The 12,293-nt window shown below is 35.5% G+C and overlaps 1 protein-coding gene across 1 annotated transcript; it reads right to left on the bottom strand.

Moving 5' to 3' along the window:
• Positions 1-2,485: 2,485 nt before the first annotated feature.
• Positions 2,486-9,821, bottom strand: LOC120299480 (vomeronasal type-2 receptor 26-like). Its single transcript, XM_039324333.1, has 6 exons — positions 9,631-9,821; positions 8,795-9,086; positions 6,513-7,379; positions 5,081-5,308; positions 3,982-4,108; positions 2,486-3,390 (listed from the first exon to the last, which is right to left on the bottom strand). The coding sequence occupies exons 1-6, from the start codon at positions 9,819-9,821 to the stop codon at positions 2,486-2,488; spliced, it is 2,610 nt and encodes an 869-aa protein (XP_039180267.1).
• Positions 9,822-12,293: the final 2,472 nt, after the last annotated feature.

Genomic DNA, 12,293 nt, shown 5'->3' with positions numbered 1-12,293 from the left:
TTTCTTAATGTTTTATTTTTCCTGGTGGTTAATGAAATTCCCTTAAGACTTGGAGATAAAGCAAAAGTAATTGGGGTTAATTTGATAATTGCCAGAAAAATAACCTACTCAAGATCACAGGTTCTATGAGATATCACAGAAATATATTCATCATCTTTGATCAAAAACCATCTCCCTCCATGTTCCCTGGATTAGCAAAAAGCCCATAGGTCCTTTTCCCAGCAATGGGAAAAAAAATTTATAATACATTGCGACACATCATGTGACGTGGCGAGTTTGATACCCCTGCAAAAGCAAGTCTACAAGGAATTGGAGAATATAGCCAGGATTTAAGTTTCTTTTTTAAAAAAATCACCAGGATATTTATCATCATGTAGAATTCATTTGCTGTTGTTAGTCTGCATTTAGTTTATTAGCAATATGATCCTTAGTCTATACTCATATGTACATATATTTGGTTTTCAAATAAAGATTTAAAATTAATTATTATGTGGCTGAGATTCCTTGACAGATTTGAATAAAGAAAGAAAACAAATTACCAACTGTGACCTAAAAAATCGAAAATAATAATTTAGCTATTTATAAAATGAAATTGCTGATGGGATCATTTCAAAGATATTTCATTTTGAAAATGCTAGAGCAGTGGTGGTGAACCGTTGGCATGGGTGCCAGAGACAGCACTCAGAGCCCTCTCTGTGGGCACACGTGCCATTGCCCCAGCCTTGCCTCCCCCTGTGACCCCCTCTTCTTCAGCAGCCCCCCTAAAGGAGAGTCGCCCTCGAGCGTGGCCTACATGGAGCAGTTCAGCCAAGAACATGGCAGCCAGGAAGCGTAGACAAGACTTTGCTCTTACACCCCATCCTGCAGAGTATAGAGGGTGTGGCCGTGTGGCCGCCATAGTGCTGCTGGGCTGCCTGGGCAATCTGCAGTGGGCCCTGGAGGCGATGAGTGGTCCTGTGGGCAGGTTGGGCAGCGGATGGGGGAGCAGAGCGGGGGCAGGGTGGAGGGGTGGAGTGGGGGGTGGGGCCAGTTTGGGGGCACTCGGTGTCTAAAAGGTTTGCCATGACTGTATTAGAGTACTTCACTTCTAAAAAGCTAGAGAAATAATATAAAAGAAGCATAATGGAATTAGTGAGATTAATGCAGATATTATAAAAGTAATCTTCCTAGAATTAGTCTTTTATCATAATGTACCACTGAGTAGTTATGGGTTCTTTTTGAATATATGTAAAATAATATTTCCTTCCTTCCTTCCTTCCTTCCTTCCTTCCTTCCTTCCTTCCTTCCTTCCTCCCACCCACACTCCCTCCCATCTTTCCATCTTTCCTTTTCTTTTTATGTCAACCATTCCTATTCCAGATAATGGAATTGAGAAACATTTGACATAATATTATAGGCTAATCAGTCACTAATCAGAACTGAATAACACAAATCTTTTTTCCATGAAAATAAAATTGTTTTTAAAACGTGTGTCATTGTTTGTTTATGTTAATATCATATTTAGAAATCAGCATAAGGTGAGTCATCTTCTAAGATTACCTCAAATTTTGTCACTATACATTTAGAGCTGAAAAACTGGCTTTCTTGTGCTGACTCCTACATTCCACTGTAAAGTCAGACTCACCTTACTGATATTTCCTACCTTGAATTTATCTAGTGAACATTGTTTTGTAGTATACATTTGTTTGAACACAGATGTAAGAAACATTGAATAAAAATCACCTTGTCTGGTTAGGATTTGTGGATGAACTTCACAATATTTATGCAAGCTACATTAAAAAGTAGCTTTAACAGAGGGTGAAAAGTTCTTATAGTAGCTTATGCTCAGTAGAATGAAGGTTAGAAAGCACTTTATTATTGCCTTTGTTGTTTTTGTTCTACTTTTTATTTTATTTGTTTTCATTTATCTATAGCTTCTGAACTTTTATTTTTTTCTATTTTCTCATACTTTATTAGGCATTAGTTGCATTCACTTGATCCACCAGAGTGGGGAGGCAGGGAATGTTGTGAGTCTTGTGTCTCAAAAAGAGACAAGATACACCTGGTGGGACCCAGAAGAAGAGCCTTCTCTGTGGTAGGTCCCTTCCTTTGGAACCCACGGAGATTACACTGTACCTCACTTTGACTTTTTATCAAAGCCCTGAAGACATGGTTTTGCCAATGGACCTGAGGAAGCCAGAGCAGCATGGAGCCCATCAAGTGTCTTGTTTGACTGATGGTTGTTGCTGGTGGAGGAGGCTATTTTTCTTATTGTTGTATATTGAGTTTTTATTTTTATTTTTTGTAAACTTTCAGATTCATGGAGAATGAGTGGTGGCCATATAAATTTTCTAAATAAATAAATTAGCTTTTATGACATTTAATTATAAAACATCATTTTTTTAAAAAAAAAATCCACATCAACAAAATTATTTGCAAATTCTATCCCTTTATTACAAGTTGTTTATTCATCACTAATTTAGAAATACAATCAGAAATTTTTCAATTACTCCATTGTTATTCTTCTTAGCTGTTCCTTACTGTTCAGTTCTGGTTTTCCTATCAAAATATAACATTTGGGGAAGAAAATACAAGCCAGTAGTCCACCACTGGAGGACAAAATGGAAAAAATCTCCATGGCCACCATATATTTTCCTTTTTTGCTCAAGTATGTTGGAAGAAAGGTGAACCAAACACTGCTGAATACCAGCATGCTGAAGGTGATGAATTTGGCTTCATTAAATGTGTCAGGTAACTTCCTGACACGGAAAGCCACTATGAAGCTGATAGTTGCCAGGAAACCCATAAAACCAAGAACCCAGTAGAACATGATGGTTGAGCCTTCGTTACACATCAATACAATTTCCTTTGGCATGGAATACATGTCAACGTCTAGGAATGGGGGAGAGGTTGATAGCCATACAATACAAATAATGGTTTGAATAAAAGAGCAAGAAAGAATAATAGAAACACCCAGTTTCTTCCCCATCCATTTTCTAATTCTAGACCCTGGGTTGGTAGCCATGAAAGCAAGAATTACAATGATAGTCTTTGCCAAAATGCTAGAAACTGATATGGAAAAGATAATGCCAAATAGAACTTGTCGAAGAAGACATGTCCATTGATGAGGCCGACCAATAAATAGTAAAGCACAGAGAAACGAGAGCAGGAGGGAGATGAGAAGAATGTAGGTAATAGTCTCATTGTTGGCTTTCACAATAGGGGTGTCATTGTGTTTAATGAACAGCCAGAGCACCAAAATAGTAATGAGGGAAAAAATAATAATAAAACTGGTGAAGGTGATCCCCAAAGGTTCTTCATAGGACAAAAAAGTTACATATTTTATAATGCAAAAATTTTGCTCCTCATTTGGATAATGATCTTGTGGACATTGAAAGCAGTTGTCCATGTCTGGAAAAAAAAAACCAGATCTAGAACATTGTATTAGACCAATCAAATACAGATTTTTATAAAATCTTGAAGAATACCACTTACCATCAAAGTGGGGCCAAATAAAGAAACTGATCCTGCTTCTATTCTGAGCAATTTATTTGTATATTTATTTGTTTGTCTCTTTGTTTCAAATTATTTATAAACTTCCACAGTCAGACCAAATGAATGTCCAGTTTAAATAAGTAAAAGAAGATCAGATGGCCTTACTTGGATTGGTAAATTATCTAATGTCTAATCTAGCAACTTTCTTCCCCTTTCCTTTTCCATTTTAGTCATTTATCGTTAAAAGCTTCTTCTCATGACCCAAAATGCTTTTCAAAAGGCAACTGGACTTTCTTGGTGAGAAGTCCAATTGTCTTTTGAAAAGCACCTTTGGGACAGCCATGACATGGATGATTGAGAATCACCATAGACTTCTTCTAATAAGATATTTGAAGATAAACTAAGATTGTTTTAAACTTCTGAGAATTGTGCAAATGCTACGAAGTTTGAACTTATTTTTGCCTGGAGCATGTACTAGAAGTCATTTCTGTCCATGGAATTACTTACCCTTGTGGTCAGAAATCTTCCCCTCTGGACAAGGTATACAATGATAACAGCAAAATGGCTTTCCTCTTTGCTTGAGCTTGCTATAGCCTGAATGACAACTGGGATTGCAAAGAGAAGAAGGCCGTGTCTATTCAGAAAAGGCATAAAAACATTTTTTTCCTCCTTTGATAAATGTTTACATCAACTGTATTTTTAGTTCTCATTGTCTGTAGTTTCTTATAAGGAATTTTTTTTTTTAGGATTTCTAGGTCCAAATATCAAATTTAAGGTCTTTGAGAATAAAATTTCATGAATATGTTGAATTGTTATAAATAATATTTAATGTAAATATAGATCCCATTGGTATACAAAATTAAAATCTCTTTCCAATGTTTCTGGAAACTTTAATGAGTCAATGTAAAATCACACATATATGATTCTATCAATTCTATCACTTTTTTTTCCAAATCAGAAAAAAATTCTAATTTCCTTAGAAGGAATGAATTTGTATCTATATGAATTTGCTATGAATGTAATCAGAAACACTTGCTGGAACTCTGACTGATTTTTCTAAATACTTCTTTGATTACCACATTTTTCTTTGAGGATAGAAGTTATGCAATTTTTTTTAAAAAAAAATATGTTCCTAGTAACATTGAAAGATGTTGAACATCTTAGAAAAATACAACACGATTTACATTTTTTGCCTCCAGAAGAAGAGAAGCAGCAGGATTTAAATTGTATTCATGCAGCTCTAAAGTTTTGTGCTGACTGGTTTTAGTCTATCAAAGGAGAGACAATCACTGTAAGAACCTCAGTTTAGCAAAACTCTTGTTTTGACTACAGCATACAGATACTAATGTTTCATATCCCTGTCTAGCAGAGCAACTGAAAATTAGTTTTCCCATGAATAAGATGGGAGATAGAAGAAAGATATAATACTTGTTGTTCCCTTTAAAATTCATGTGTCAAGCAACACTTATCTTTTGCCAAGTCAGAGTAAATGTAGAATGTGGGAGCACAATTTTTATATTAATGTACTTTCTTCCCAAATCAAAAGCAGGTGGAAGGCACATTGCCATGCATATGAAGAATAGGGCAATATGTGACATAAGCCTACCTGATTAAACCTGTGTGTCCACATTATGGTTTTCTCTGAAATAGTGAACATTTCTTTGTTAGAAGACAGGAGTTGTACCTCCCCAACTTTGACTCTAAAGAAGGATTGGTTGGGGAATATAACCCAGTTGATAATATCAAATCCAGTTTCCAGTTCCCCATTTGCATTAAAGTAAAGCGTTTCCCCAACACTGTTATTAAAGCAGACATGTCTCACAAAATAGTTGAGCTGAAGAAGGAGGGAAGGGAAGGGAAGGGAAGGGAAGGAAAGGAAAGGAAAGGAAAGGAAAGGAAAGGAAAGGAAAGGAAAGGAAGTATTTCATCAGTATATAATAAAGGGCATTAATCTTTTCCCATTTGAATTTGATCTCCCTAAAGAAGATCTACTCCATGTTAAACAGAAGAAGAAGGCAAATAAAATGAATCAGAATGGTATTGCAATGAAAGAGGAAATGGCTATGAAGCATGAATTAAAACACTTTTGCAGGAATACATTATACATTAGGACTTTCTAGGATGATTGTCATTAACTTATATCCATATCTTTATAATGGGCAGTAGGAATATCCTGAAGGAACCAGAGGAAGAGCCAAAACCAAGACAGTGGTCAGATAAAATAAATGAGAGTTTGAGGTAAAAATAATAATAATATGAGAAAGTGTTTCAGACATGACTCTGGCTCTCTTGAAGATAAAAGGAGTGAGCATGGGAGGAAATGAATGAAGGGAAATATAAGAGTCTCAGGATAATGTTGCAGAATCCAATCTGGGTCAGTCACCGGGACCAGAAGTTTGGTTTTCTGCACTTTCAGATCATGCTGAAGCTCATCTTCAGGGAATTTCTCTCTAGCAGAGTATATACTATGAGTTGTTCTATGTGTGTTATTTATACAGCATAGTGCCTGTTGTGTGTGGCTATTGATTTGGGGTGTTGATGGCTGGCTATTAAATCTTTGGCAGTTGTTGGCTTGTGCTGCCAAGCATTTGTCTCCTAAGTACTTGATAACCCTGTGGTAAATAGCACTCCTGTTGACTGATGAAGGCTTCAATCACCTCCCTGGATGTTTTTGTGCCTGCTTATTGAACAAACTTAGTAGCTGCTGCTAAATTGAATGTATGACCTTGTTCATTACAGTGTGAGGCTACCAATGAGTTTGGGTCTCCTCGTTTGATCGCTTGCTTGTGTTCTTGCAATCTGGTGGTTAGCTTCCTCCTGGTCTGCTCTACATAGTCACAGGGACAATCTATGCAGGAGAAGATATGTACTCAGGCTTGCAAGATTCTGTTACTGGAACATTAAAATAAAAGTATTAGATTTATAACCCTAACCCTAATCTGATCCCTCTCAAAAGGCTGAAAGACCTGCACCCTTAAAAGGAAAAGAATATCTCCCTCAAGATGATTTCCCTCATGGCATCTTGAGTAAACTATTACCTTCCAGATAAGTTGACTGAGAAGGATCTGTCTTCCTTTATGGATCCTTGCTGTCTTCTTGACTCCCAAGGAAAGCATAGCATATAAAGCATGTGCCACAACATAGACTGAATTATAGACACTATAGCTATGGGCAGTCATTCTTGATTCAAAAACAGATGAAAGAAGTGTCTCCAGCTTCTCCACACCAGTGCAGGTCTCTGTTGCTTGGCTGTCCAGTGTGGATCCAGGAAACGAACATTTGAATGCTTCCTCCCAGAAGGGCTGAATAAAACCATTTCCGTCTTCCTTTTCCAAGATAGGTTTTCTCATATGAAGAAACTTCTGGAATCCTAATATCTCCTTTGAATGGATTGCAAAGCTGAGAACACCATGGAGGAAATCTATATTCTCATGCTTTTGAAAGGGAAGAGATGTGAACTCCATCTGAGCTGACATAACAAAAACTTTATTTACTGCCATTTCAGCAACATTCTCATATTGTAATATGGTGGGAAACATTCTTATAAATACCATGGTCTTAATATCACCATAAATAACACAAACATTAGCAGTGCTTTCAGTTACAACATAGTACATATGAAATCCTTCTGTCACCATCTTATCAATGTTATCAACAAAAGTGATTACTGGAAATCTTTCAATGAAATCAAAGCAGATTCCTTTCTGAGAAAACATGGGAACAACATTCTGGAGAAACCTCTCTCCATTGTCATCATTGTCGTACAATATTCCAATCCACATCCACTGGAAATGCAAAAGTAACTGGAGAATTCCTCTATATTGTCTGTTAACATTAGAGAACATCTGGTGGTAAAAAGCAATCTGAGTTTTCCTACTTAACTCAGCAGCAGAACCATAGGTAAACTAGAAAGAAAGAAAGAAAGAAAGAAAGAAAGAAAGAAAGAAAGAAAGAAAGAAAGAAAGAAAGAAAGAAAGAAAGAAAGAAAGAAAGATGAGGGCATGGGAAAGAGATCTGAAAATTGTTTAAATGTTTCAATTTTAATTAGATTCAGTGAGTATGGATGAATCAGGGTTACTAGCTACAGTATACCATTTCGTAATGAAGGTCATTATTCCATTTGCAATGTCTATAAATTATTCTAGATAATCAGGCTATAAACCAGAAGGCCATCAGTTGTAGTCTTGCCTTAGGCACAATGTATCTGATTGACCATGGGCCGGTTGTTTTCTGTCAATCCTAGAAAAAGGGTAATGATAAACTACTTTGAAAAGACTTGCCAAGAAAACTGTATGGAGTTATCCAGAAAGTTGCCAAAGGTCAAGAATCACTTGAAGATATGGAATCAATCAATCAATCAATCAATCAATAATCAGTATAAAGCTTACAAAAATGTCAAACTGCAAACATTTAAGCCAAAATACTCTTTTATGGATGGCAATTTAATTCTGCTTTAGATAAAAACAGATAAAAATTTGGATGCTCTCTCTCAACCCTATATGGAGAAGTTGAAAAATGTCTATCTAAATCAGGTTAAGAATTATGCTTCAGCTGGTATGGTTTTTTGTTAATATTGTTGCATCAATGAATGGACACTGATTTTGTGCCTGAATAAGCAAAGACCACCTTCTTTGGCCATGGTATAACTCAGTTTACATTTACTATAAGCAAACATTAGCTTGTACAGCATGTTGTAATAACAAGAAATCTTTAAATAGTGTTGTTTTATCCTGATTATAAATAATATTCCTCTTGCTGGTTGTTTTTATAAATTAGCTAGTTTCATCAAACCATGGTTCCATCTACCCTTAGACAACATTCCACAGGAGAGGGATAATTTCTATATCTTTTTCAAACCTTTATATATCAATTATTCTAAGATTAGAATAATTGATATATAAAGGTGTGGCAATCTTGTCTGTCTGTATCACTTAGTTCTGTCCTAAAATAATCAAATTACATGCATTTTTCCTACAGAGAAATCCTAGAGATCAAGTTAAAGTTATTTCTGGTTTTGCCATGTTAGCCAATATTAGGGACTAATCTTGCTTTGATCAGACTATGAGCTAAAACAGAAAAGCTCTAGACTGCCCCTACTAAGGGATTTTTTGGTATCATGTTTTATTCCTTTTGAACTATTTTTAATATGCAAATATTTTAATAAATACTTGCTTATTGCTTTAAAAAAATCAAAGTTTCATTATTTTAATTAGAATGCTTATTTGGATGACAACTTATATTAACACCAAAAATAGGTATGTGTGTCTTCATGAACGATGGCGTATGAAAATAAAGTTTAAAAAGAGAAGAAATATTGTACTTGTGGAACCTTGTAAATTGACAGGATAGCTTCCATGTTGATAAATATTTCTGAATTAGGTCCTCCAATGACTGATACTGGATTGTTTTTTGTATCACACTTATAGTTAGGGGTGAAGTTGCCTTGGGTTGAGAAGAGTTCCATTGAGGCATGATACGTCCAGCTTGCAATAAAATGACTGTTGTAGATATGGAAGCCCAGAGTGAAATTGGGCAAAATCTGAGGATTTTCATTGATCTCCTTTACAGCAAATGCCAAAGACAAAATGTGTTGGTAGAGCTGAGTCACCACCCTGAAATGAAGTGTAGAGGCTGACTTGAAATGAGTTTGTTCAAAAGATGGCATATATTACAAAGCAATAACATTTCTGACTCATAAGTATCATGTAGTCATTTTATCCAATTTAAATAGCTATAAAAGAAATATTGATTCATATAGCTTTCATTTTATTTATTTATCAAATTTATTTGCCACTGATCTCATGGTTCAAGAAGACCCTGAGTTCTCATTAACGTTCAGCAGCTACATACATATAAAGCATTTTAAACCATACCTGAGAATGAGCAGAGAAATTCACCATCCAAACCACAAATACCCAAATATGAACTTAATCACACTGTATGTACATGGTGAGACTGCACATAATTTTACATCAAAATGTTTGGTTGAATCTCATAATCCAAACATTCTTAAACAATTGCAATGTTTATGAATGGAGACTTGGATAGTCAATCTGTGCCTTTATAAGAGAGACATGGTAGAAGGAAAGATTAGCAAAAGAAGGTTCGGGCAGAACAGAGCAAAACTTTCTCTAATATATTTTATATGCCTCTTACTCATTTTTATAAAAAAGGTCAGTAGAAGGTTGTTCCTGAAAGGTTATTGTATTTGAAAATATGTAGATCTGAGACATAATTCCACCAATGATGATATCTCCTAACTGATGGTATTTATGAAGAATCAGAAGAGGATCACTGGTGATGCAATTCAAGTGAGGAATTTTGCAGAGCACACCAGGCAAAACCATTATCACCAGGATAGAAAACTTGCATGACATAATTCCTTTTTTGTATCACTTTCTTTGACTTCACATTATCCCTTATTGAATTCTTTGCTAAATAGCATACCCTCATTTGAAAGGCTACTCTGCTGGTTTATGTGGCTTTTATAGTCAAATAAGCATTTTTAATAGAAAATGTTTCTTCCAATCCAGATCAGAATGGTACACCTTTGTCTTTGATTACAATTTGGTTTAACATATCTCACTTGCCCAGGGACTTGTAAAAGAAGCAGAAATAATTGGGATTAATTGGATAATTACCTGAATTCATTTGTTTATAATTACACATTCTCTCAGATCTCATAGAAATGTTTATTGTATCAATATCTCCAAGTCTAACTGTGAATTGCACACAGTTCAGTTCTGATTTGGTTTTGATGGTTATGGTAGTTCTCTTGAGACAAGGAGAGAACTAAATTTGATGTTAATTCAATAATGACAAGAAACATCATGATTATGTTTCTTATGATTAGCATAAGACATTTTGCAAAAATGTATCAAAGAAAAAACATGTTTATTCTACCTTAGCAAATGCCAGTTTTTGTGCATGGACTAAGGAAGAACAAAGATAAAAAGTTGGTTCCCATAAAAAATAATCCAAATAATAGATGCTAAGTGAGAAACTTACTTTCATGTTACATATTTTTAAATGGTATTAAAGTTGTATTTGGAACTCTGTGTTATTTGAGGCAGGGGGAACCAGAATATTTCAAACTCTGAAATGTGACAAACATGAGGCAATTGAAGAGACAAGATGATGCAATAGTTATCTTCTATTTCATTCTTAGAAGTGAGGAAGGTCACCCTTCCTAGTGAAGCATCCTTAACAAGATGCTTTCAGCCTTTCTGAAAGTAAACAAGATCCCAATGATCTTCTCAGTTCTATCTAGCTGAGCTGAAATCCAAAGAAAATAAAAAAGACTCTGGCTAAATCTGTGAATAGAGTTTCTCTTTGGTTACCATCAGCCTAAAATTTCCTCATGATATTAAAAACCTTTCTCAATATGACTATGAAGTTTCAGTTTCTTCCTTTTAGTTTTCAGTACTTTCTTTTCATTAGTAAATGCTTCTTGCTTAGTTCAGGTCCAAACACAATGATAAAGTAGGCTGAAATAAAGGAAAACCAAACACTGCAGAACAAAGACATGTTGTGGGTGATGAATTTAGATATGTTGAAACTATCAGGTAATTTCCTGGCTAGAAAAGCAGATAAGAAGTCAACAATGGCCAAAAAGTCTATGAAGCAAGCCCAAAACACAATAAAATGTGGTCCTAAATCTTTCTTTGCATTCTGCTACAATTTCCTGAGACATTGAGTAGTTATAAAAATGTGGGAATGATGGGAATGTGATCAGCTATGAGGCACAAATGGTGGCTTCAAAAGAGAGCAGCAAAATGCAATGGACCTCACTTCCTCCATTCATTTTGTCATTTTAGGCTTGGTAGTCAACAATCTAGAATCCCAAAGATGTTTTTTCATGAGGCAACTGGACTTTCTTGCTTTTCTTTGAAGACATTTCACTTCTCATCCAAGGAGCTTCTTCAGCTTTTAGTGCATAGCTAAATGTCTATGGAGATTCTCAGTCATCAAAGTTATTGTTATCCTAAAGATGCTTTGAAGATGTTTCACTTCTCATCCAAGAAGCTTCTTCCGCTTCTTGCCTCATGAAAAAGCATCTTTGGGATAACTATGACATGGATGACTGAGAAACTCCATAGATGACAATCTAGAGCCAAAAAAGTTGGGCAATATATTACCATAAGGAGGTTAATGTATTATGCAAAGAAAGAGAATGTGTCTATGTACAAATGAAGCAGAAGCATATTGGAGCATTATGAAAATAAAAAATTTCTAGTGGTGTCAATCATTTTGAAGAACCTACAGTTTTGAAATGAACTAATGATCAGCAGTATATATTGTAATGATTTCATTTGGAAAGAGATGTAGATTGGCAATAAACAGGAATTATGTTTATTGCATGTACAGTAAATAAGATTATCACAGCTATACCATGATGGTAGTTATAGCCATAATCTGGCATATCTAGAAGATAGATTGTGAAAAATGGAATGTGGGATTCTTTTTAAAATCATGGCTTGAAGCCTTCCCTGGGGGAGAAAATGCTGAGGACTCTTCAGAACATTTTTGCGAGCTTCGATATTTCAACATTATAATCCACCTAGTCACCCATGTGTAAAGTTAATAAAGTTGTGTACAATACAGACATATGCTTTCCAAAGAATTAAGTACTGAATTCTCAGAGGTGGAGGTTGAAACTTGGAGGTTTTTAGATTCTCTGGCTATGGGAATCTTCCATCTCTTGTTCTGAATGGCTCCAGACACAACCTATGCACACTCTGGGGATCCACCTGGACTTGTGGCTCCTATTTGATGAGCAGGTGGCAGTTGTGCTTTGTGTTTTGTAGCAATTATGCCTA

This window comes from Crotalus tigris, unplaced genomic scaffold (assembly GCF_016545835.1).
Source record: "Crotalus tigris isolate CLP2741 ecotype Arizona unplaced genomic scaffold, ASM1654583v1 scf7180000024297.1652928, whole genome shotgun sequence".
In the NCBI taxonomy this organism is placed as follows: Eukaryota; Metazoa; Chordata; class Lepidosauria; order Squamata; family Viperidae; genus Crotalus; species Crotalus tigris.
This window is presented reverse-complemented; position numbering and strand designations above follow the sequence as displayed.

What these genes read in the sequence shown, in the direction of transcription:
- LOC120299480 (XM_039324333.1), bottom strand. Translation starts at nt 9,821, where the DNA reads ATGGTTTTGCCTGGTGTGCTCTGCAAAATTCCTCACTTGAATTGCATC. An exon ending in TCAGTCAACTTATCTGGAAG is followed by an intron (nt 5,309 to 6,512) that starts GTAATAGTTTAC and finishes CTCCTTCTTCAG; the next exon opens with CTCAACTATTTTGTGAGACA. An exon ending in GAAGATTTCTGACCACAAGG is followed by an intron (nt 3,391 to 3,981) that starts GTAAGTAATTCC and finishes TTTTTTTTCCAG; the next exon opens with ACATGGACAACTGCTTTCAA.